The sequence below is a fragment of the Eretmochelys imbricata genome, chromosome 5 (assembly GCF_965152235.1).
Source record: "Eretmochelys imbricata isolate rEreImb1 chromosome 5, rEreImb1.hap1, whole genome shotgun sequence".
Lineage (NCBI taxonomy): Eukaryota > Metazoa > Chordata > Testudines > Cheloniidae > Eretmochelys > Eretmochelys imbricata.
Genome location: NC_135576.1, coordinates 31,372,680 through 31,400,222, shown reverse-complemented (window position 1 = coordinate 31,400,222; position 27,543 = coordinate 31,372,680). Strand labels below are relative to the sequence as shown.

General features: G+C 40.8%; 1 protein-coding gene across 1 annotated transcript in view; it reads left to right on the top strand.

Moving 5' to 3' along the window:
• The window catches only part of HCN1 (hyperpolarization activated cyclic nucleotide gated potassium channel 1), a 330,402-nt gene extending 305,657 nt beyond the window's left edge, over positions 1 to 24,745 (top strand). The window contains exons 7-8 of the mRNA XM_077816267.1: positions 21,586 to 21,750; positions 23,937 to 24,745. Of these exons, the coding sequence (XP_077672393.1) occupies positions 21,586 to 21,750; positions 23,937 to 24,745 (974 nt within the window). The remainder of the gene's footprint in view (positions 1 to 21,585; positions 21,751 to 23,936) is intronic.
• The last annotated feature ends 2,798 nt before the right edge of the window (positions 24,746 to 27,543 follow it).

Sequence of the window (27,543 nt, the reverse complement as noted above, 5' to 3'; positions counted from 1 at the left end):
CAAGCAAACAAATGTGTGCTACTAGATGCAAATTTATACATCTAGGAATGAAGAATATAGGCCATACTTACAAAACGGGGGACTCTATCCTGGAAAGCAGTGACTCTGAAAAGGATTTGGGGTTGTGGTGGATAATATGTAATGACTGGAAACAATCTTTTTATATAACCCTGATCCAATACATCACTTAAGCATAAAGTTAGGCATGTGCTTATGTGCCATTCTGGACAGGGCTAGCACTTAAGCATGTGCCTAACTTTAACTTTATGCTTAAATGATGTGCTGGATTGGAATCTATATTTCTGGATTAGGAAAAAGACAGAGAGAGAGCTCAAGCACACTTTTCTAGTTATAGCCTCTTAAGTAGTACCTAGTAGAACAGATGCTTCTGGGAGCCAGTTCAGTGCTCTGTTGTTGTTATTTGCTTTCTTGCTCATGGACAAATGGCTGCTTTCTCACCATTGTCCTGATCCTTCTCTTATTGAAATCACTGGCAAAACTCCCACTGAAGCAGGATTAGGCCTTATGTCCCCAAGCCAACTGCCTCTAGTTGATGTCCTGTCCATCTGGTTCCCTACCTATGTTTATATAAGTCTGTCCTTTATTCAGATCCCAAGAAACACATTCCAAGCAACTATTGTCCTTTTTACAGATATGCTTTTCGAACCCAGGGGATTCAAATATTGACCAATTGCTATAAAACCCCAAACCAAAACCACTTATTCTATAGTTTATTTTTAATGATTTCTTCATTAAATATTTTCTAATATACAAAAGAATGCCATCTGATACATAGCTATACATCATTTCACAGGATACATTATTAATCATTTTAACCCTGTTAGGTCCCATAATGATGTCCTCTGTGTCTGCAGCTGGAAAGGATCTTAAATTTCAAATGTTCAAGTGTTTACTGATTGTGTCCCGATTAGGACACCTATTCAGCTGTGTCTTTCCAATTCATCTCTTACATTGATCCTTCCTCACCTCTTTTCTATTTTCTCAGGCTCTCTACTGGCCACATGGCCAAGAATGTGAAATTTACCTTTTATTGGTTCAGAAATTGCTCAAAATCTCCGTTTGCTGTCATCTTATTCTGAAAAAAGAAAAGGAGTACTTGTGGCACCTTAGAGACTAACCAATTTATTTGAGCATAAGCTTTTGTGAGCTACAGCTCACTTCATTGGATGCATACTGTGGAAAGTGTAGAAAGCATGAAAAAATACCTCCCCCCACTCTCCAGCGGGGAGGGGGAGGTATTTTTTCATGCTTTGTGTGTACAAAAAGATCTTCTACACTTTCCACAGTATGCATCTGATGAAGTGACCTGTAGCTCACGAAAGCTTATGCTCAAATAAATTGGTTAGTCTCTAAGGTGCCACAAGTACTCCTTTTCTTTTTGCGAATACAGACTAACATGGCTGTTACTCTGAAACCCATCTTATTCTGAGAACTTCCAGGGACTAGACATAAGACAAACATAGAGAGCTGCATACCTGATTTTTAGGAAGGGCTGGCTCAAACTTTAAGTATCCAGTGAACAAGTTCTTAGCTTTGTGAGAGAAGACAAAATATATTTTGTGTAATTTATTCAAAGTCAGAGAAATGTTAGCAACTCTGTTGGGCAACCTAATTGGGGTAATACCAGTGTAAATAAAGCAGATTTTTGTCCCTGCTGACATTTTAATTTTCTTAAAATAGACTAGTCATTAACATATTTATGGCATCTTACTTTCTCCCCTGGTTATTTACAATAATACTGTTGTCTATGTATCTCGTGGCACACTGGGGTTTTTATATTTTATTTTTCTTAAGTTATTGACTATCTTTTTAACAATAATCCTTCCATACTTGAAAGTCTGAAGTGAGCTGTAGCTCAAATAAATTGGTTAGTCTCTAAGGTGCCACAAGTACTCCTGTTCTTTTTGCGAATACAGACTAACACGGCTGCTACTCTGAAACCTGTCTAATAGATTGTATCTTCTGTTCACTTCAGCCTGGTGAAGACCAATTAGGCAAAACTATTTTGATCTACCTATTATTTATAAACTTCTTCCCCATTTCAGAAGCATAACTGTCAGTATATTTTAGATCAGTGCAGTGGAAAATAATACCACAGGAAATGTTGAGTCAATTTAGGTTATATTTTGTCACTCCTGTTTTTCCGGGTGCACTGTAGGTAGCACATTTTTACTGGGGTACTTTTAAGTAATCACAGTATAATGTATCTCTAAACTCAGGAAGAAATTGCCATTTAAGGGCCTGGTTATCCACTGCTTTGCACGTTGTCGTTTACACCTGTGCAGGGTGATGTGACAGGGTTTCACACCCACTTTACGCAAGGGCAAATTAAAATTTCAAGGCATTGGAGAATTAATGTTTTCGGGGTATACACCCCAATTCAGCATAGCATTTAAGCACATGCTTAACTTTAAGCACATAAGTAGATCCATTTAAGTCAGCAGGACTATGCACAGACTTAAAGAGAAACACATGCTTATATGCTTTTCTTGGTGACATTCTTTGTCCTCATACCAACTTATGCATATAAATATAGTTTTCAATTGAGCTATATTGGGCTGGATTTCTAAAAGCAGTGTCTGTATACAGTTACTGATGATATACTTCCAGTTTTAAACAAACTATTGTGACAGGGTCGGGCCAGATGGCTATAGGAGAATAATAGAAGGCAGATATATTAGCCCCAGGGTAAGTAGGTCCCTTTTCCCTGGGTAAAGTAACAGGGAATGTCCTAGAACAATCAAGAACCTTCTGGAGACAATTAAGACAGAGAGGCTGATTAGAACACCTGCAGCCAATCAAGAAGCTGCTAGAATCAATTAAGGCAGGCTAATCAGGGCACCTGGGTTTTAAAAAGGAGCTCACTTCAGTTTGTGGTGTGTGTGGTAGGAGTTGGGAGCAAGAGGCTCTAGGAGCTGAGTGAGAACGAGGACTGTTGGAGGACTGAGGTGTACAAACATTATCAGACACCAGGAGGAAGGTCCTATGGTGAGGATAAAGAAGGTGTTGGGAGGAGGCCAGGGGGAAGTAGCCCAGGGAGTTGTGGCTGTCGCACAGCTGTTCCAGGAGGCATTCTAGACAGCTGCATTCCACAGGGCCCTGGGCTGGAACCTGGAGTGGAGGGCGGGCCTGGGTTCCCCCCAAATCCTCCCAACTCCTGGTCAGACACAGGAGGAGTTGACCTGGACTGTGGGTTCAGAAAAACGGCCAAGCTGAGGGCTGCCGTGAAGCTCCAAGGTGAGCAAATCCACCAATAAGTGCAAGACCCACCAAGATAGAGGAGGAACTTTGTCACACTATACAGCAATTGTGTTAACATGACTGATTTGGACTAGTCACTATATTGCTGTGGTTTTTTTAAATGGAACCTGTCATAAATATAAAGGGAAGGGTAAACCCCTTTGAAATCCCTCCTGGCCAGGGGAAAGCTCCTCTCACCTGTAAAGGGTTAAGAAGCTAAAGGTAACCTCGCTGGCACCTGACCAAAATGACCAATGAGGAGACAAGATACTTTCAAAAGCTGGGAGGAGGGAGAGAAACAAAGGGTCTGTGTCAGTCTGTATGCTGGTCTTTGCCAGGGATAGACCAGGAATGGAGTCTTAGAACTTTTAGTAAGTAATCTAGCTAGGTATGTGTTAGATTATGATTTCTTTAAATGGGTGAGAAAAGAATTGTGCTGAATAGAATAACTATTTCTGTCTGTGTATCTTTTTTGTAACTTAAGGTTTTGCCTAGAGGGGTTCTCTATGTTTTTGAATCTAATTACCCTGTAAGATATCTACCATCCTGATTTTACAGGGGGGATTTCTTTATTTCTGTTTACTTCTATTTTCTATTAAAATTCTTCTTGTAAAAACTGAATACTTTTTCATTGTTCTCAGATCCAAGGGTCTGGGTCTGTAGTCACCTAGGCAAATTGGTGAGGCTTTTTACCAAACCTTGTCCAGGTAGTGGGGTGCAGGGTTTTGGGAAGTATTTTGGGGGGAAAGACGCATCCAAACAGCTCTTCCCCAGTAACCAGTATTAGTTTGGTGGTGGTAGCGGCCAGTCCAAGGACAACGGGGGGGAATATTTTGTACCTTGGGGAAGTTTTTGACCTAAGCTGATAAAGATAAGCTTAGGAGGTTTTTCATGCAGGTCCCCACATCTGTACCCTAGAGTTCAGAGTGGGGGAGGAACCTTGACATGGTGGCATAGTGGTGGGATTAACCTGAAATCATTTTGAGATCCAGTTGAGATTTTTTGAACTAGAAATACAGATTTTAAAAAGAAATTATTTTTTCCTTTGGAAAGGAAGTCCAGAAAGCAGTTGAAACTGAAAGCAGATTGTTTTTTCTCTGCTTTGTGGCCAAGCAGAGACAAAAGGGGATTATCTTGTGAATTGCAGGTTTTCTTTGCCTGGAGGCAGGGTACTTAACTCCTGCAGGGAAATTCACAGTCTTCCAACCCAGAGGTTTTTTTTTTCTTTTCTTCCTAAAAGTAAATAGGGGGTGTGTGTTCTACCCATTTGCTTTTTCTTTGGGCTGGGTAAGCAGGTTTCCAAGTAGTTGGAGGTTTTTTGCTTTAATTTGGGCCCAGAGCAGAGACAAGGGAATTGTCTTTTTCTGTAGGCTGACAATCGCTATCAGAGAATAGGTATTCTATTGCAGCACAGCAAAATTTTACAGCCAAGTTTTGTTTGTTTATTTCTAAACCTCGGGTGTAAAGTTAGTTAAAAACAGAGAGGTTAGAATGACCAAATCCTCAGCTCGACTACAGCTGGAATTAGCCAAATTTCAGGCTCAGGAAAGACAAAGGGAACATGAAAGACAGATAGAACTCATGCAGCTGAAGAAGGAACAAGAAAGGGAGGCAGAACAACACTAAGCGGCTGCTCACAGGAGAGCTATGGAAGCGAGGGACAAAGAACTGGAGGAGAAGGAAAAAGAGAGGAAGTATGTGGAGGAGATGGAGAAGATAAAGGCTCAGCAGAATATCCCAACAAACCCTAGTACTCCTTCTCCAAGTACCACTTCCCATCCCAGAAAGTTCCCCACCTACAAGGCAGGCGATGATACTGAGGCCTTCCTAGAAAACTTTGAAAGGGCCTGCCTTGGGTACAACATCTCTACTGACCAATACATGGTAGAGCTGAGGCCGCAGCTCAGTGGACCCTTAGCTGAGGTGGCAGCTGAAATGCCTAAAGAACACATGAACAAGTATGAACTGTTTAAATCCAAGGCGAGAGTCAGAATGGGGATAACACCCGTGCAGTCTCGTCGGAGGTTCAGAGCCCTAAGGTGGAAACCAGACATGTCATTTACCCGACATGCCTACCACATTGTGAAACATTGGGATGCCTGGATATCAGGAGCAAGTGTTGAATCTCCAGTAAATTTGCCCTTCCTAATGCAAATGGAACAATTCTTAGAGGGTGTTCCTGAGGAAATAGAAAGATACATCCTAGATGGGAAACCCAAAACTGTAATTGAGGCAGGAGAGATTGGAGCCAGATGGGTGGAGGTGGCAGAGAAGAAGAAAACTGGTCGCAGTTGGAGCGGAGACCAGAAGGGACCACCCCAGACCACACCCTATTACCGGGGGCCGCCCAAAGCCCCACCTACCTCCCAAAGAACCCTCCAGACCCCTTATCGTCCCACCACCCCGTTCTCCAGCAACCCTCCTCGCCCCAGTGACCCGTCAGCTGGACGATGTTTTAAGTGTAACGAGCTGGGGCATGTAAAGGCCAACTGCCCCAAGAACCCCAACAGATTACAGTTCATTGCACCGGAATCACACCAGAGGTCCACAGGCCCAGATACCTCCCAGATACCCTTGGAGCGGAGGGAAACTGTGAGTGTGGGCGGGAAGAAGGTCACCGCGTGGAGGGACACCAGAGCACAAGTGTCAGCTATCCATGCTTCCTTAGTGGACCCCAATTTAGTCAACCCAGAGATCCAAGTGACGATTCAACCCTTCAAGTCCAACTCTTTCAATTTGCCTACAGCCAAGTTGCCTGTCCAGTACAAGGGCTGGTCAGGAATGTGGACTTTTGCAGTCTATGATGATTATCCCATCCCCATGCTGTTGGGGGAAGACTTGGCCAATCATGTGAAGCAGGCCAAGAGGGTGGGAACGGTCACCCGCAGCCAGGCTAAACAAGCCGTGAGGCCTAGCTCTGTTCCGGAAACTTCTATCAGGACCCAGTCAGAGGTGATGGACCCGGACCCCAGGCCAATGTCTGCAACAGCAGTAGTGGATCCAGTCCCAGAGACCCAGACGGAACCAGTCCCAGAACCGGAACCAGCCAAACAACCAACACCAGACCCCGTGCCAGCACTGAATCCAGTACTTGCAACCTCAACACCAGAGGGCCCCACTGAACCTGAACTGGCAGCAGCCGATAACCCTACACCAGAGGCTCAGCCAGAGCCTGAATCCCAACATAGTGCACCAGCGGAGAGCGGTTCACAGTCAACCAAACAGCTCTTCCCCAGTAACCAGTATTAGTTTGGTGGTGGTAGCGGCCAGTCCAAGGACAACGGGGGGGAATATTTTGTACCTTGGGGAAGTTTTGACCTAAGCTGGTAAAGATAAGCTTAGGAGGTTTTTTTCATGCAGGTCCCCACATCTGTACCCTAGAGTTCAGAGTGGGGGAGGAACCTTGACAGAACCCAATAGATGTGGGACAAGAAGTAGCAACTTTTTTATTTTTTTTCAGGGAACCTCTTTGTGTTATTGGAAGAGGATATGGATGTCAGGCCATTGTCAGAAACATGCCATTGATTTTTTAAAGGATTTTTTTCCACATGAGGTCAAATCTAACGAGGAGGCCCTTACATTGTGTATAAGAAGAATTTAAGAAAATTGAATCCAAACAGAAATGTTTTCATGAAATGTTTGACTTCAATGAGAATAATTTTATTTATCATTAATATTATTTATTAGCAGTATTTTAATATTTGTGCTCAGCCTTGTACAAAATGCAGAAAAACCAAGTCATTGTCCTGAGGAGTTTACAATCTAAAGACAAAATTTTCAAGCTAGCATGCCTAAGATTGAAGCTATCCCTAAGACATCTAAATAAGTGGCCTGGTTTTGAGAGGTATTGAGCATGGCGTCAACAGAAGAAGCTGTGAACAATGGGAGCAAAGTCAAATATGGTTGTTCCACATCTCTGAAAATACAGCCACTTACTTAGACACCTAACTATAAATTTAAGTTCCTAACTCTTGGCACCTAAATGTAACACAGTTGGCTTTAAAAAACAAAGAGAAATCAGACAATGAACACACTATGAGACTCAGACATGAGAACCAGAAAGTGCAACTGACCATAGACAAAATTAAAAGACCATAGACAAAATTAAAAATTACTGGCCTGTTTTCATTGTTTAAATTGGGTGAAATACACAAAATAAAGAAGCAGCATAAATGGTGAAATATAAATTGGATTTAAATAGAATATTCAGAAAGGTATGGGTGTCTGAAAATGAGGCTAGAATGGAAATTGTTTTGCATCCTTAATTATAATTGATAATGGCCAGCGTCCCTTTTAATAATAATAATAATAATAATTAATTAAGAATACAAAGCACTTTACAAATTCCACACTTTCCCTAATGAACTGCCCCTCTGTTAGGCTAAGGCTTTCACAACTCCTCAATACATATTTCCACGTGCTCCAGTGTTGATAGCCTTCCTGACAAAAAACCTGGTTTTGGAAGATGGCAGTATTGTATTCCTTTCCCTTTCTTTTTAAATATCTTTTCTATTCTGTAAAAATACATCTTCTCTTTAAGATTTGTTTGCATTTTAAATTTTGTTGATGTGCAAGTGATTTATTTAGTCAGATGTCACATGATCCTTTGATCCCTACTGCCTCTTATAACACTGGATTGGGAGAGATGCCTTTCATTTATCACAACAGAATGTCAAGATCATCTTGCAACACCAATTTCATTTTTTGCCAGCTGTTCATGAATCAAAAATCTGAACAGCTGCATAGCACAGAATATAGTTACTTTTGTAGCGAATGGAAACCAGTACTCATTTAGACTGCCTCGGCTACATTCAGATTGTAATCTGGATATTCGTGGCTGATACTATAGTGTGTAGTCTATACAAAAAGACCTAAAGGAAAGTACAGAATCTTTCATGGTTTTACAGTTTATGCCCCAGTGAGAAGCTGATGACATTATAAGATAGGTCCTACTCGAGGTTGGCAGGGAATTAAAAAAAAATAGAGGCAGAAATACTGAAGCGCAACATTCAAGAACTCAAACCTTGTCATATAAAACATTTTCTCTCCCTTTCTGTTTTGGAGATAGCTGAGTGAAAATCTAATTCTCACTGACTTCTGAACTACAAGAATAATAGTGGATAAAGTTTACAATGGACCCAGGAGTGTGAAATTGTATTTCCAGTTCTGTGCACAGTGTATTAGGAAAGTTGATGACTGAATCCTTTATCTAGTTTTTTTTATTGGGAGGGGAGGCGGGAAATCCTTGGCTTGCAGATAATTGCCATAAAGTTGAGGAGCAGAAAACTCCTCCGTTAAGCATGAAAGCCCCATTGGTAATAGTTTAATTATTTCTTGATGCATTTAGAATATAAAAAAAAGAAATAACACCAGCATGCTAATGTCCTGTCCATTTCACCTAACAAAAAATGAAAAGATTAGATTGCCTGTCCAAAACATTTAGATTGCTGTGATTTTCTTTCCTCCTTCAGCTGATGAAAGCTGCCATATGGCCTAAATAGCAGCGTGCCTATTTAGATGACCATGTAATATACCTAGTGCATGATGAAACACCAGCCCCCTGCTGAGAAATTGGAGCAATAGTCAGCTTTCCTCGGCTGGAAGGATACTGTTCATTATATCCTGCAATCTGGATTCTGTGGCAGACAACAAAAGACTGAGCAGGACTTTATTTAAAGTACTTTAGCTCTCAAATATGTAGCAGATTTGGAAATCCATGTAGGATCTTCCAACCAGTAGTACTTTGTTTTAACATGCAGAGCCAGTTTACTTAATCATCTCAGCACCACTTATCTGTAAAGCAAAAATCTGCCTCTAGAGCCCTATACCCTTTCTGATCTTTGGCTCCTACTTCAAACGAAGTATGTTGTCAAGGTTCCTCCCCCACTCTGAACTCTAGGGTACAGATGTGGGGACCTGCATGAAAAACCTCCTAAGCTTATCTTTACCAGCTTAGGTCAAAACTTCCCCAAGGTACAAAATATTCCACCCTTTGTCCTTGGATTGGCCACTACCACCACCAAACTAATACTGGTTACTGGGGAAGAGCTGTTTGGACGCGTCTTTCCCCCCAAAATACTTCCCAAAACCTTGCACCCCACTTCCTGGACAAGGTTTGGTAAAAAGCCTCACCAATTTGCCTAGGTGACTACAGACCCAGACCCTTGGATCTTAAGAACAATGAACAATCCTCCCAACACTTGCACCCCCCTTTCCTGGGAAAAGTTGGATAAAAAGCCTCACCAATTTGCATAGGTGACCACAGATCCAAACTCTTGGATCTGAGAACAATGAAAAAGCATTCAGTTTTCTTACAAGAAGCCTTTTAATAAAAATAGTAGTAAATAGAAATAAAGAAATCCCCCCTGTAAAATCAGGATGGTAGATACCTTACAGGGTAATTAGATTCAAAAACATAGAGAACCCCTCTAGGCAAAACCTTAAGTTACAAAAAAGATACACAGACAGAAATAGTTATTCCATTCAGCACAGTTCTTTTCTCAGCCATTTAAAGAAATCATAACCTAACACGTACCTTAGCTAGATTACTTACTAAAAGTTCTAAGACTCCATTCCTGGTCTATCCCTGGCCAAGACAAAATACAGACAGACACACAGACCCTTTGTTTCTCTCCCTCCTCCCAGCTTTTGAGTATCTTTTTTCCTCATTGGTCATTTTGGTCAGGTGCCAGCGAGGTTACCTTTAGCTTCTTAACCCTTTACAGGTGAGAGGAGCTTTCCCCTGGCCAGGAGGGATTTCAAAGGGGTTTACCCTTCCCTTTATATTTATGACATATGTGCACATATTTCTGACATGCCATCTACCAAATTGTTGGGTATGTCTTTTTTTAAACTATTATTCGAGCCCATCCCTAAGCTAGGGCAGTGTCTGATATGATGAACAGGGCCACATTCATCTAAAGTGCCAACTAACCATTTGACTCGTTTCTGTTTCCTGTATCAGCATACTTCATCTCTTTGTCACCAAATTATTCCTTCAAGGCAACTGCACATTGTTATGTTGCTAATTTGACTTTATTTTCAATCTCTAATCAAATGTTAATGTGACTTTGCAAGTTGAGTAATTACATTCTGAGTGTAATTTATATGGGAAATGAAGTGACAATAACTGGATAGGTGCCACTGTGTCTGCTACACTTTACTGCTTCTTGAAAGAGAATGGTGCCACACTTTTTCATAGAACCATACAACTGGAGATAGACTAGATGCCATAACAGGGCTTTCCTATCTCTCTCCTCATTCACCAAAGGGCATTAACTTTTATTCACTGGTTTTAAGCAATGATTCCTACACATGATGCTGGAGTTGGATTGCCACCACCTTCACAATAATTTTCTGTAAGAGGTAGAGTTTGGGGATTGGGTAGAAAATGGCAAAAATGTTAACATCAAAGGTGGCATGTTGATACAATTAACTATGGCCACGATCATCTTCCCAATAAAATCAATACTAACACTCCCACTGATTTCAGTGGTGCTGGGTCAAGTCCTATATGTATACCTCCACAAAGTCCTAAGTTTTTCTTTGAGGGTTGGTCCCTACTGTATTCCATTGTATTCCAGGTGAGCGCCATGCACCTGGAGCCAGAAAATTTGAAAGTAGCATCTATTGGTCCATGCATCAGTGTCTCAGGCCAAGGGGATAAGGAGTGGGGCCTCTCAAGTTCTTTCTCTCAAGTTCTTTCTCACTGCCACATGGTCCAGGTGGGAACCTCCAGTGTCTGTAGCTTCGGCTTCATCCTACAAAATAAGAATTAGGGTTAGTTTTATAAATAGTTTTTACAGTTTTTATAGTTCAGTGTTTTATGGATTTATTAATATTTAGATTTAGTCTCTTAGGGAACTTCCCCCAGCCCTGTACTCCATTCAAGTACTAGACTATGCCCTGGACTCCAGGCTTTAAACTCTGGACTTCATGCCTGCATTCCTTCTCAGTCAGCAATGACCATCAGTGATGCTTGTATTACCTTCGGGAAGTCCACATCACTGTGAGGTTCAGTATCTGCCCATCATTCCCCAGCCTTACCCGAGAAGGGCAGGAACTTCATCTCGGCAAATACCTTATGGAGAAGGCCAGGAGGCCCCAGATCAGACCCAGGCCATGGAATCCTGCTGTATGTTGGTCTGATTCATTAAGGAGTGCACCTTCTACTGCAAAATCTGACTCTGGAGCAGGAAATTCAACCCCCAAAACTCTCTGTTGGGATGTCGTTGGGAATCCTGGAAGCACTCTCAGAAGCATGAGACTCAGTCTTCCTCTAAATCTACTTCAAAGAAGTCAGATTCGGCTCTAAGCAAGCTCATCACCTCAGCCTGTGAGAACTTAGCACATCCTAAGTCCCAGAGGCACAACAAGAAAGCCCATAAGCACATCAGTACCAAACTGTGATCCATCAGTACCGTCATCCTCAGCATCTCCAACCCCAGGATCCATTGGCATTGACAAGTTTTTCATCAATTTTCATCAGCTTCAGGTACTCTCTTCCTCTTCAGCTCCAGCAGTTTGAACAAGTAGAACCCCTCTCACACCAGGGAGATCTGAATCCGTTGCCACTCCACAAAGCATTTTCTCCGGAAGGAGTTTGTTGCCCATCCCATACAGAGAATACCAGTCCCCCCAGTGGTACTGACAGTATTGCCACTGGAACCAGAATCAGCATTCTTGTCACTGGGAGACTCCTAACCACCAAGTGAACCTTTGGGGGCTGCTCTCACAAGGGTATCCTCAAACAAGAGGTGAACTCCCTATTACAGCAAGGAGCTATAGAACATATCCATCCTCAATACAAAGTTAGTGGGTTTTACTTGATTTATTTCCTGATACCCAAAAAGAAGAGCAGTTGGAGACCAGTCCTCAACCTCTGCCATCTCAACTGCTTCATTCACAAGCTCAGATTTCGCATGTTCACATTAACATCTATAATCCCATTTTTAGAAAAGGGCATGTGGTTTATGGCTCTCGATATGAAAGACGCCTACTTTCACATAGATGTTCATCCCGCTCACAGATGCTTCCTCAGATTATGGTGGGCTCTGACCATTTTCAGCACACTGTACTACTCCCTTTCTGAATAGCAACCTCCCTCAGATTCTATACTAATATATTCTTGGTACTAGCAGCTCACATCAGATGATATTGTCTCATTATCTTCCACTACCTCGATGACTGGCTTCTTATCACCACCAGGAAGCCTATGCGCCAACCTCTATGATACTGCACCTCCTTTTCTGACTGGGAGTCAGCATAAATAGAAAAATCTGTTCTCATCCCCATGCAATCTCTGGACTTCATCACAGCCACCTTTAATTCTGTCACTGAAAGAACATACCCAGACAGGTTCCAGCCCATGAAAAATATAGCTCAGATTACAAACAACGCTCAAATACCAGTCCAAACATGTCATTCTCTTAGGTCATATGGCCTCATGCACCTAGGCCATCCTGTTTGCAAGGCTCCAACTGCATTGCCTTCAAATGTGGCTTCAGTCAGTATACTTTCAAAATCGCCATTACATGAACCTCATTATAATAACCAAGGTAGTGTATTTCTTGCTATGATGGACAAATACTTGCCTGGTATGTGTGGGCGTCCCCTTTATCCCTTGTTCTCTGGAAAGAACCATTATTACAAACGTGAAGGGATCCCCAGGGTACAAACTGGAACTGTGGGACCTCTGTGCCCCTTCACCCTCCAGCTTGGGCTGTCTCTCACAATGCTATGCCAGTGACAAATAGCAAACACCTCCAGGCACTGTATCATACTAAATTGTATGAATGCTCTCTAAGCTACTCATGAATCATACAGAAAGAGGCCCTAGCTAATCATCCCAGCCCTGCACCGCAGCACTATACCGTTTTACACTGCTCAAGACTCCCTTGGATAATGCAAGCTCATTAATTAGTTAGCCACTCTGACAAAGAGTAGTGGCTCTTGTTAACCTCATTTGAAATTCCCCAAGCACATCAACCAAAGCCACACTGTTTTAGGTAAAATATAAAACAGTTTTATTAACTACAGAAAGATAGATTTTAAGTGATTATAAGTAGCAGGCATAGAAATAAAAATTGGTTACAAAAGAAATAAAAATAGAAATTCTAACTTTAACAGACTAAGCAAGATTTGACTCAAAGAGTTATTCTCGCCCTAATAGATGTTACAAGCAGCTCACAGTCCTTAATACATGGGCTGTATTCCCTTTCAGCTTGGAATCAATCTCCCCAGTTCAAAGTCTTTGTTTTCCAGATGATCTTCCAGATGTTGAGATGGGGGAGGAGCGAGCTCCAGTGATTATGTCGCTGTCCTTTTTTATACTTTATTTCAGCTGCTAAAAAGATCCTTGCTGTGATGTGGGTTAGGCCAACTTCATTGCGTACATGCCCTCTCTGTGGAGTCTCTGGGATGGCCACTGGGAGAGTGGATTCTCCTTAATGGTCCATAAACACATGTCTGGTTGGTCCTGATGTAAATCTGTCTTACTGGGTGCTCCTTTGTTGCCACTGAAAGGCTGTCTGTAGATGTTTCCCAACCTCACAACATATGTCAGTAACCCACATAGCAAAACTTCATAACTTCAGATTCAATGATAACACACATAATTCAACAGGATATTAATGTTCAACAAATCAAGACTTATTAGATGATACCTCATCATAATCATATAACAGTGGTGAACATGGGGGTTCCAGGTTGCTATTCTGAGGTACAGAGTGTTACAACAAACGCATCCCTATTAAGTTGGGGAGCCCACATGAAAAGCCAAATAGCACTTGGACACCTTGAGAGTCCAGGATGCATATCAATATACTGGAGTTGCAACACTCTGGAAGGCATGCAAGATCTCTCTTCCATTCATCCACATTCACCATGTCCTTGTAATGTAAGACAATGTTATGACTGTCTTCTGCATCAACAAGCAGGAAGGAACAAGATCCATCTCCCTGTGTGCAGAAGTGGTCAGCTTGTGGAACTGGCGCATCAGCAATTGAATCACCCTCTCAGCAGCCTCCCTTCCAGGGAAGCAAAATATGCAGATGCCCCTAACAGATATTTGCAAAAGAAAAGGAGTACTTGTGGCACCTTAGAGACTAACCAATTTATTTGAGCATAAGCTTTCGTGAGCTACAGCTCACTTCATCCGATGAAGTGAGCTGTAGCTCACGAAAGCTTATGCTCAAATAAATTGGTTAGTCTCTAAGGCGCCACAAGTACTCCTTTTCTTTTAGCGAATACAGACTAACACGGCTGCTACTCTGAAACCTAACAGATATTTTGCAGTCAACCACAAGTAGGAGCTCTATGACTTAGCATCATGCAATACTTTCACCCTATGGGGAACCCCAACTCGGGATCTGTTCACCTCTCAAGAAAACAGGAAATGCCTCACATATTGCTCCAGAGGCGCCCTAGGTCACCACTCACAGGGTGACACTCTGCTTCTTCCTTGGTCAGATCAGTTCAACAGTACCTTCCCTTCACTACTGCTCCTGCCATGGGTTCTACACAAAATCCAGCATGACAGAGTCATCCTGATGGCCCACTTCTGGTCCAGGCAGTTTTGGTTTCCCAACCTCCTATGCATGTCACCTCGCCCACTTATCTTCCTCCCAGTGTTTCCCAAACTCCTGACTCAGTGGAATGGCAAGATCAAGCACCCTGATCCACATTCACTCCAGCTCAGGGATTGGTATTTGGATGGGCATCCATCTTAGAATGTTCATGCTCCACAACCATGTGAGACAACCTTGCTAATAGTAGAAAGGACTCTGCTAAAAGATGTTACATATCTAAATGGAGGCGTTTTTCTTCTTGAGCACGTCAAAGAGGCATTCTCCCAGAAACTGCAGATATACCTCTCATCTAGGACTATATCTCTCTTTGAAGACATCAGGATTGTCCATCAACTCCTTCTGAGTCTGCTTGGCAGCAAGTAGTGCATACCATCCCCTTCTGAGAACTACTCAGTCTTTGCACATCCACTGACAATAGATTTTGCAAAAGGACTAATCAGAACCTATCCACCTATTCAGAAGCCTACTCCCCAGAGGTACTTTAACCTTGTTCTCTTGGTACTCACAAGGCCCTCCCTTTGAATCTTTAGCATCTTGCTCCATGTCTCTCCTTTCCATGAAGATCACTTTCCTTGTAGCCATCACCTCAGCTAGAAGGGTTGGTTGGCAAGCATGAAGCAATGATGGCAGATCCTCCTTACACTATATTCCATAAGAACAAGGTTTCTTTGCTTCTACATCTCAAATTCACCCCTAAAGTATTTTCAGAATTTCACCTTAACCAATCAATTCACTTACCATGCTCTTCCCAAAACTGTACACGTCTGCAGAGAAATTAAGACTCCATTCCTTCAGTGTTCAGCGGGCCTTTGTATTTTACCTGAAAAGAACAAAACCAATCAGGATATCCCCAAGACTATTTGTTGCTGTAGCAGAAAGAATTAGGGGGCACGCCATCTCCACCTAGAGCAGTAGGTACAATATACCATGCCATGCCACCCTTACATAAATTAATAATTGTAACAGTGATGTTTTCACTTATTTTGCTAATTTAAAATGCTCTTGGTAGACATATGCCTGGGTTGAAATGAAAGGGACTGTATCAGTTTGAATCATATTGCTGTCATGTAACAAATACTAAACCTTATGTTTTTTTAGATGTACAGGTAGTATGTATAGTGTGTGGATGCAGCCCATATAACACATAGAAAGCTGTATATGCAGCCCACAATCGTAAATAGGTTAAGAACCACTGACCTAGAGAATCTCCAAATGGATCTCTGGCTGCATTCTACTCTGCTATCAGCTGTTGAACCCCCCACTCCCTTCAATGGGGAAAGAGCTCATTCCACTAGAGCACAAACTACAACAATGGCATCATTTAAGGATGTTCCCCTCCTTGAGATCTGAAAGACAGCCACATGGGACTCCGTTCACCAGTTTGCAAAACATGTCCCAGTGTGGGACTCCTCTTCTGATGCCTCCTTTGGGATGGCAGTTCTCAGCCCTTCCGTCTACATCCTCACGCCCTCCTCCTTAGGTACTGCTTGTGAGTCACCCACAGTGGGATACAATAGGGACATCACTCAAAGAAGAAAAGGAAGTTACTGACCTGAAACTGGAGGGTCTTTGAGATGTTTAGTTTCAATCTGTAGTCTGCTATCCTCTTTCCTTCCCCTCTGCTTCAGCTCTATCTAATTTGTGGTAGAGAAGGAACTGTAGAGGCGGTCAGTCCACTCTTTTTTTTGTTCCCTTGGATGGAGACACAAGGTGAGCCAGGGTGCGTGCACAGACCACCAGACATTGCTTTCAAATTATCCGGCTCTGGGCACATAGTGCACATGCATAAACCACAGTGGGACCATACATCTCAAAGAACCTTCAGTTACAGGTCAGTAACTTACCCTTTTAGCCACTGCTAGCTAGCACTGGCTATTTTTAGGAGTCAGTTTGCCCCTTACTCTCTTATTATTTTTCTACTCTCTGCTCCTTGCAAAGGTCTTCCCTGTGCTAATCCAGACTACTAAGAAGTCATTTAATATGGGCCAACTCATTTATTTCATCCCTATTTAATTTTTCTTAGCTGTATCATTTGGGCATCTAGACGTGCCTGTCCAGAAAGTCTGTTGCATTTATGCATTATTTCAGGAAATTCTGCTTGCAGACCTAGATTTGTAATTCCACATATTTTCCACTTAGTTTTACATGGTGGAGATATAGATGTTCTTTTGTTTGTACAGGCTTCTTTGGAAATGTATATTGTGTAGAAGTCTGAAAATTGGCATACTTATTTAAATACTGACATGTAGGAAGATAACTGATGAGCACAACTCATTTAGCCTCTTACTCGGATTGTTGTTCTTATGTTTTAATATTACAGATAGTCAATATTAATGTCCATAATCCTCAAAACATTTTTATCTTAAAATTGTTATTACTACATATGTTGCTTTGACTTTTTAAAAGGTATGTGTGCATTGTAATTGATCCACTTTCCATATACTTTTGAGTTGTATGGTGCCATCTGTGAAGCAGTCCCATGATAGTGAAGTACAAATCGTGATTTTCCCATTTAATTAAACTGCTGAGTTAATCACAGTTATGTAAAAGATGGGCTATAAAAATAAACTGATGCCTGTAGCATTGTTTAGTGCTTTCAAAAGCCATTTCTCATTAGGACTGTGATTAGCATTTGTTTTGTAATGTGCCAGGGAACAATTGTCCAAACAGATTGTGTTTTTAGTAAAATAAACCTGCATAAGAGTTGAATTACAGATTCATTGCAGTCTATCACCTAAAATCATTAATTGGAACTGAAGAAATAGTTAAGCTTGAGGAGGAAAAATAAAAGTGTTTGACACTTTCACAGTGTCAAAAGGATGGCAATGTACCATGCCAGCCACAGATGAGAATATGAGTGTGTAGTGTGTCACAGCTTCTTTCCTTTTATAATAAAGGACACCTCTGCTTCTTTGCGCTATTTACAGATATTTTCTCCACTATTGTTTACATTTGATAGCCTTTTTAAACTAGTTCAGTATCAAGAAGTGTCTTAACTATTAGGCACTGGACATGGTGCATATTTGCTATTATATTTGACACCTATGAGACAGATTTAAAATACAACATTGTGGGTTTCATTCCTGTATCCTCGTCATAAAATATATTGATCCATTTGTGTGAAATAGTGCAGGTCTTTCAAAAGCAGCATGGTGGTTGACAGGGCAACTTAAAATGCTTTGTGTTCTAGTCCTTTTCCTTGTGCAAAGTCGAAGTACAATGAGATTTCATATTTTATCTGTTTCATTATGTCCAAGAGCTTTTTCTGGAGTAATAGTTGACAAGACAGAACTTATTCAAATGTAAAAATAAAAAATAAAATGAATTACAAAATTGTCATGGCTAGGTTGCAACTGGTACTTGATGATGTAGTGAAATGAAATCCTTACACCTGAGCAACATAGTGTATTTATAATCGCTATTAGAATTTGAACCTATCAGGAGATGTTGTTAGAAATGCCCATCACAACTCCAGAGATGTACACATTAATTTCAGAATAATGTTGTAGTTTGAGTTTTGGAATGAAAAAGTTCGGCTTCATTGAAGCACTGGAATGGGTTACCTAGGGATGTGGTGGAATTTCCTTCCTTAGAGGTTTTTAAGGTCAGGCTTGAAAAAGCCCTGGCTGGGATGATTTAGTTGGGGATTGGTCCTGCTTTGAGCGGGGGGTTGGACTAGATGACCTCCTGTGGTCCCTTCCAACCCTGATATTCTATGATTCGAAAATATGGAGCCCTCTCTGATATTTTCTTAGGGGCTCTTTCTCCTCCATCCTGGTATTTCCTGATATTCCAAGGTATTTCTCAATCCTTACCTAAACCACTGATTCTTTTACCATTATTATCTATCACTTGAAGACTTGAGATCAGAACTGAAGGTCTTTTTTAAAAGATATGCTCTAGCTCAACCAGAAATTATGGGCATGATGTAGGAATAAGTGTCACCTTTGCTGCTCACCCATCTGCCATTTACATGCTCCCCCTCTCACTGTCTTCTCCCTGCTTTGCCCATTCACCCCTGCATCCCTGCTGCTCCTCCATATCCCGTCATGCTCCCAGTGCTGTGTGGAGAAGCAGCCCCTTATCGGAGCACTTAGCTCACCAACAGCCTGGATGGCAGGCTCCTTTCTTCCCCCCATTGCCTCTGGCTGGGTCAGCGACCCAGGAAAGCCCAAGACCCTCCGGCCTGGGGTGCTGGCCAGGAGGAGCCGAGCCCTGCGTCTGCTAAAGCCCCGCACTGCATTGGCACAGGGTAGCCTCTCCACCCCTCAGCTAAGCTCTGGAGTTGGGGGGAAGCAATTTCCAGCCTGTTCACCCCCTGAACCTGCAGGATCCACAGCAACCCCCTGGGCAGAAGCTTAGCACCCTATTCCCCCCACCACCCCTCGCCTGCCCTGGGTCCTGCCCCCAGGGAGCATGGGGCTGCTTTGACCCCCGAGGCACACTCCCCTGCTGAGCCACCTCTCTGGCTAGGTTTGCTGAAGCCCCTGCAGTCAGGTTCACTGTGCCCCGGTGCACAATGCATCCTTAGAGTTTAACCCCTTCCTGGCCTCGCTGTAGCCAGGGGACAGGAGGCGGCTGGATTAGGTCCATGGCCAGCAGCAGCCTGGAGGTGTTAGCTGCAGTTTGACACAGTGTGAGCAGAAAGGGAAAAGCTGCTTCCAGATACAGGGGATGGAGGCAGGGGGAAGAGATGAGCTCTGCAAAGACAGGTCATCCCTCCCACCCTACCCCCCAGTGACTGGAAGCAGCTCCCGTCCCTGCTCTCCCACAAAGTGCCGAAAGGCTGCTGCTGGCCACATTCTGGTGTGAACCCTGGCAGAAATCTGGGGAGGGGGGACGTGTGACCCTGCATGCCCCCATTCCCCATGTGTTGCCTCAGGAAGACGCGGCACAAGGTATCAGGAGAGGCAGGTCCATCCCAGGGGCCAGCCCAGTATGGAGGGCGGAGAGCGCTGGGCAGGGAGGGGAGGCTCAGTTAGCCATTCCCCCCTGTGTGTGAGAGAGGTGTATGGGTGTGTTTCACCTCTGTGTGTGTGTGTGTGTGTGTCACCCCTCCCTGTGTGAACCCTAAAGTCTTAAAGATAAGGTAAATAAAAAGAATCCAACTATGCAGTATTTCTTTTTAACAGGGGCTCAGTCAACTTGATATATTAATTTGACTTGTTTGTACTGCATAGTTCTGATTGATTGCTGTCAAACTCTCTTGAATACGAGTAGTTTTACCAGGTGTCCAGTATTCAGCATTGGGAAATATGGTCACCCTACCCAATGTGCTTTGTTCATCCATTTGTTCATCTATTTGTAATTTAGTTTTAGCATTTGTTATGATACTATAGCTGGGCAGGAAACAGTTTTCCCATAATGTGAGTGTTTTGAGATTTCAAATTTTTTTCTTGTTCTGAAATAGGACACAGTAAAAACCTTGAATTTTTTTGCGAACCAGAAATCCCTGAACAAGTCAGAAGAGCTCAGCTGAAATGTTTCATTTTGATAATTTTTAAATGTTTTGTTTCACTTTCAATCTTTTTATTTTACATTTCTTTACTGTAAATTTATTTAAATTTTGAAACAAAAAGACGTTTTGACCCAAAAAGCAGAACTTTTTGTTTCAAAAAAAATTTAAACCAGGAAATTTGTCCACGCTGACCCTTTCCCACGAATACTTTCGGTTGAGACTTTCTGGCAAAAAATTCCTGATTAGCGCTATATAATATGTAGTAGTTAATGTTCTGTGGCATTACAGATTATGTAATACAAAACTTCACTAACACATCTTCATTGAGCAATGGGAAAAGATTGGGGCAAGCAAATGATGGGCTGTGAATATTAGCAAATTACAAATTAACAATATTCTACTATAGTGTCAATTTAAAGCATTAACGTATGTGAGAGTAATATCTATACTCACGTGTGTACTGGACACGTTCGGTGACTTCAATGGGGAGCCTTGCCTGAGCTGGGCCCTGTTATGTTCTTGCACAGGTATGGTGTCTGAAGGTAACTTTGGCCCTTATCAAACAACTGCATGCATGTGGATTCAGGGGTCTACCCATGTGGAGCCAGTTGTAGGTCTGAGGCTTTTATTATCCAGTATGAATCTACTATCACAGATGCTTTAGATGTACAATATAGCCTTAAGAGGGAAAGTAGTAAAATGTTAATTAATATCCCAAATGTTTCCCTATGTTAATATTAGAAAGTTGTATCTCTTATAACTGTTATTAATATTATGTATTATAACATTATAATTTATTGTTATATTAATATTATTTTAATTATAAGCATTAAAATTGTGTTAGCAAACTTGTTGAAATATTGACCCTCCACTCACCTGAATATGCCTACTGAAATCAACAGAACTACTTGGATGAGTCAGATCCGCAAAATAAGTTTGAAACTGGATAGATTATTTCAGGCATTTTAAGAAGAATCATTTAAAAGTTTAACTAATTGTTATGTGTATGTATTTAGAAAAAATAAGCCGAAACCATAGCCTTTAAACCAAATTGATTTCCTTCAGTTTATTGAAGAGAACCAGACTCTTTCAGATTTACCCCTGGAATCTTGATGTGCAGCAGCAGCGAAATCGGTGCTGTGTACAGAATTATTATTTGTTAGCACTAAATCCCTTTCTAGCTGTGAAGTTTCACATGGTTCACTGACTTTTTCATTTCCTGTGTGTGTGTGTGTGTGTGTGTGTGTGTGTGTGTGTGTGTTGTTTCCCTTTCCCCAGAGATTTGCCTTTTGACTAAGGGCCGCCGCACTGCCAGTGTCAGAGCCGATACATACTGCCGTCTCTATTCCCTCTCCGTGGACAATTTCAACGAGGTTCTGGAGGAGTACCCCATGATGAGGAGGGCCTTTGAAACGGTGGCCATTGACAGACTAGACAGAATAGGTATTGGTTTTTTATATATATTTGACTTTATTCTTAAAATATTAACTTTTTTCTGAGTGGAAATCTAATATTCCAAAATTAAACCCTTTTTAAAAAAATTACCTTACTTTTCCACTGCAGGAAATGTTCTGTTGACTTATGAATAAGAAATGTGGTAAGACAAGAAGTTCTGGAAGGTTATTTTTAAATACGAAAAAAGATTTTATTTTAGTCTGGGGTTTATTTTCTATACCTTAAATATCAAGTTTATTATTTATTAATCATGCATAGTGCTGTTAATGTGCACCACATTGTTCAGTGATTTAGGTTAGTGAAAAATAGATAATATTTCCCTGCCCCATATAGTTTATAGTCAAAGAAACCAATGCTGAGAGGAGCTGAGTGCTTTCAACACCCACAGAAGCCAATGGGAGTTGAAGCCACTCTGTGCTTTGCTTGAAGCCCTCATTTACCTCACAAGCTGGTTGCTATGGATTTGATTTCCAAAGGTGCTGAGCATCTGCAACTTGAATTGAAATCGCTGGAATCTGCTGATGTTCAGAAAATCAGGTCTAAGATGTCCAAGTGAAAGACAAAGTGATGAGGTAGAGTCTCCACCACTTGAAATCTTTAAATCAAGACTGGGTTTGTTTCTCAAAGTTATGCTCTATTTCAGCTAAGTGATTGTGGGCTTAATACAGAAGTTATTTGACCTTTGTTATGCAGGAGGTCAGACTAGATCATCACAGTGGTTCTTTCTCGCTTTAAAATCTGTAACTCCTGCAAGATGCTGGACACCTTGAACTCCCACAAGTACCTTCCAGGATCAGACCCTAACAGAACAGACAGACAGAATTTTCACTCAGTAGGGTTGGCACTAGAGTTTAAACACTTCACCAAAGTGGTTTAGTTTTAGCAGTTTCTTCAAGTGGCGATTGTAGGGAGCTTGAAGTATGTTAGTCATGGGGCACAAGAAGGTGTACACAGCTTAAAATATTTACTATGAAAAACAGGCAAAGAATTCAATATTTATAACAGACCTTTGGTAACATTTATTTAGCAAATACATTTAAAAATATTTGTGCAAACATTTTGCAGACATAAAAAAAGAGACTAGCTTTTGAGAATGTGGTGCACTGAGTCAGTAAATCAAGATGCTGCAAGCTCTTTCGTTCTGGGATCATATCTTTGATTATGTCCTTGCACAGAACTATGCATGTGGTCAGTGCTTAACAAATAATAAATACTATTAATGGTAGCATTTCATAGAGTTTCTATTAATAGGAAATCTACAGATGACAAAAATAGTACAAATTCTCATATAAAAAATAAGATCAATTTAGTTGGAATTGTTATTCCTGTATGTCTGATTCAATTGATACACAGAGAAATACTGCCTGCCTGTACCTTCACAGATGAGCAAAACACTGACAGCCATTAGTCAAACCATAACCTGTGAGAGATCCTAGGTATTCAATTTACAGTGATTATTACACAACCAGGTACCACAAAAGCAATGAGTTATATTAGGTCACAGATATTTAGAGATTACTTCTCTGAGTCTGGTAGTCACTAGTTACAAATGTCTAATAATTAGTTCCAAGAAATGTGCTAAATAGCAGATATATTTATAACTTATGTAACAGTTTAGTATTCAGGAAATTAGGACAGCTTGATAAAGAGAGAGATTATTTTTTTACACTTAGTCTAGTCGCTTTTCCCACCCCCTGTTGTTCAGTAAATTGTCATGGTTACATGTTGAAAATAATTTTAATAATAATGGTGCATTATAAGTAAAGAGGTACCATGCTGATGCAGAAAGTTCACATCTCTCTCAGTGTACGGTGTTGTTAAGGCAGGCAGTTTAGCTACAGAGCATGTGGGGTGTGTAGCAGAGTCAGCTGGTCTGGGTTGTGTGTGCAGTATGAGAGCTACTGCAGAAGTACCCCAAGAGTGGTTCAGCACTGCTCCACAGCTAGGAAAGAAGAATTCTTTCATCCCTCACCCCCTAGGAAGATCATTACAGCACTACTACGTAGGCTGTCTGACGCCCAGAACTTGAGCTGTACTGCATGACTGACAATGGACTTTGCGTTTTATCACGGTCTTAAGACACCTTGCATGCACTCACACTGTGAGTGTGAGAATCTGTTACTGGGCGCCAGACCTGCTAACCCATCTGCTCTTGTGCCTCTTTCTTTCTAAAGGAAAGAAGAATTCGCTTCTCCTGCAGAAGTTCCAGAAAGATCTCAATACTGGAGTTTTCAACAATCAGGAGAATGAGATCTTGAAGCAGATAGTAAAACATGACAGAGAGATGGTGCAGGCTATTGTCCCAGTTAGTCTACAGCAAATGCCAGCACTGAATTCTAGCTCTTCAACCACGGCATCATCATCACGAATGAGGACACAGTCTCCTCCTGTGTATACTGTGACCAGCCTATCTCATGGAAACTTGCATTCTCCAACACCGAGCACGCAGGTGCCCCAGCAAGCTGTCGTTCTCTCTCCTTGCTCTTACACTACTGCAGTCTGTAGTCCGCCAGTACAGAGCCCTCTGGCAGGTCGAACTTTTCAGTATGCATCCCCAACTTCTTCACAGTTGTCACTGATGCAGCAGCAGCAGACGCCTAGTTCATCGCAGAAAAATGAAGTTCACAAGAGTACACAAGCCCTTCACAACACTAACCTGACAAGAGAGGTGAGGCCTCTGTCTGCCTCACAGCCTTCTTTGCCCCATGAGATTTCCACTTTCGTTTCTAGACCTCATCCAACAGTGGGAGAGTCTCTCGCCTCAATTCCACAACCTGTCTCTAGTGTCCAAGGTCCAGGTATACAGGTTGGGAGCAGAGGCACTGTCCCTCAGAGAGTTGCTCTCTTCCGTCAGATGTCTTCAGGAGCAATTCCTCCTAACCGAGGGGCCCCACCGCCAACAGCTGTTCTACAAAGGGATTCTTCCACAGTCTTAAACACAGACCAAGAAGGAGACAAACCGCGATTTGCTTCAAACTTATGATCCTTGTTAACTGTGAAAAGCAGAGACATTGTAATGAACTGAAAACATCCCAGAAACTATTTTAGCCTGTTTCCTGATAGACCCTGGCAGCCTACTATGAAACAAAATATTTTAGACAGCTCTGCCCTTCATAACGAATACAACGTATAGATCCAAAAAGGCATTTAAAAGACTTGGTTAGAATTTGTCTTTTTTTCATTAAAGGAGCCTAAATTTTGTTGTAATATTATTTGTTTTTAATGTGTGTTACTTTAAAATTAATCTAGCATATTTCTCTACTTCTGAAGAGATGTCCTATTTCAATGGCGGGAGGGGAAAGGGGGGGGGGGGACAAAAATAACCCAATGATAATACACTTTATATGTTAAATGACCGTATTATTTATTCCAGGAAATAAACTTAAAAAAACACCCCTCAAACTAGCTAGGAAATAGCACCTATTGAATAATAACTTTTAACTTTCATTAATTGCATTTCTGTATAAAAATTGTAAATCATTTATCATGGAAAATCAATCATAATCTCCCATTTTATTGGTCCAAATTTCATTTTAGTGCTTTCCAGTGACAATTAGATTGAAGAAGAAATATACTCCAGCCGTATGCAGTAGAAAAACTAGCATTACCATTGCTCTGGATAATTGTAATCTCAAAACATGTAAATCATTCTGTTATTTCAGAAAACTGGGTGGACTTCTATCTTCATATTGCAGAAGACTTTGATGAAAACTATAAATATTGTCATTGTAAAAAACTTTTTAGACCCAAACAAAAATAGCTGCTGTGTGGTGTATCATTGCAAGGTCTTTGTTTAGAAATTTAGTTTCAGCTCTTCACTTCATAACTTTACAGTTTTAAAATTTATTAAATTTAAGAGCAACACAACTGTTAAATTGTAATGCAATGGCAATGTTACTTTTACATGCACTGTTTTTATGCAAAATTGTACGCTTGATCCTGCAAAGTGCTTGTACTTCACCAATGCCATCACTTTTCTTCCTTGCCCTAAACAGCATCTGAAAATAGTCCATGCATGCTTTTGTAAAAAAACAAAAAACAACAAAAATATAGGTTCGGTCAGCCCTTGTAGGAAAAGGCTTACAGTAACTTTTTGGCTTTAGAAAATGATAAGCATTCATTAATTGTGTCTACCTTAAAATTTCCTATAATGCTGACTCTGAATCTCTGTTTTAAGGCTAGAAGTGAGGTTTTTCATTTAAAGGATTATTCGTAAACCACAGCTTAATTTAGACTTTCAGGTGCTTTCTGTGTCTTCACTGTAGTTTTGTAGTTGACTGTGGTGTTAATTTAAAAGAAATAAATAGAATATAGCATCAAGTCTGTCTGGGATTGCACGATTTGGTCTGTGTATATTGTAATTAAATGGATAGTATATCCTATGGCATGTAGTGTCAAACATAGCCCATAGATATGAAGTTTATTTTTTTAAAGTCTTTAAAAATAGAAGGGAAAGGGTGACAGAAAGCAGGGTTAAAGCATACTGTTTTGTGAACATTTTCTTTCGTTTGCTCAGATCTTCACATTATCTTGTGATTCGACAGCATCTCCACAAAAGAAGTTCTTTAATAATCATTTGTGCCTGACGTGTCACAGTAAAATAGAAATTGAAAGGGAATATGTCATAATTCAACTATTATTGATAAAACAGCATTATGAACTATAATACAAAGCATATATCATATTTCTTAAGAAAAAGCAAGCCAACCATGTGAAAGGAATGAATTCAGAGGAGGAGTTTTTGCCATTAATGCTGACCTTAATGATCAGAGGTGGAATTAAATAACGTCACAAACTACGTATTGCAGTACATTCAGATATACATGAGAGCCAAGTAAATGGTCTAAGGCTAACAGAGCTTGAACCCATGCTGCCTGTTACGCCTTTTTACTTAACTGGGTACATCAAGCTGAAAAAAAATAAAACTTTTTACAATTTTTGCCAACTCCCACTCACCAGTACAAATCAATGTAATTATCCCATTAACATGCTGCTGACATTATTAATTGGAGTGGTCAGGAATAGTGTACAAGGAAGCAATTGTTAAAAATGTTTGAAGCATTATGGGTACGCTGCAAGACCATTTATTTATCAGTACAATGTCCCTTATTTTGTTTTAATACTTATAATGAATTAGATCCAATTTATTAAGATCATATTCTGATCCTTGACACTATTTAAGGTTTACATTTAATAGGTATAATGGGGTTAGTAGTGAAATATTTTTATATATATATATAATTTTATTTTAAGCACTATGAAGAAACATTAATTCATGTGGTCTTTCAGTGAAACCATAAAAAAATCTTTTTAATGACTTTGTAATCGAGTGGACAAAATCTAGGATTTGTATGTTAATTCAATAAAAATGGTACAGGGTATACAATTATATACATTATATATATATATGTATGAATGTATATATACTTAGGTTAAGAAACAAATGACTCACATTCCTGTAATATAAATGTTCATTGCTAGTTCCAGAATTGACCTATTTTCTCTGTACATAAATAAGCCCATATGTGTGGAATCTCACATCTGTACAGGATGAAATGTATTAATGAAAAGGTTGGATCTTATTGCTGCTGGGAAGACAATAGTTTAACTGATTCTTTCAATGACTGTATGTTCAGGGACGAGTTAGATTTTTTTCTTTTGTCTTTGCTCAAAGCCATAAATATATATAAAAAGATTATTAATAAATTGAACAAAATATATAAAAATGAATATTTGATCTGATCTGATATGTTTATAACCAAGCATGTCTTGTTTTATCAT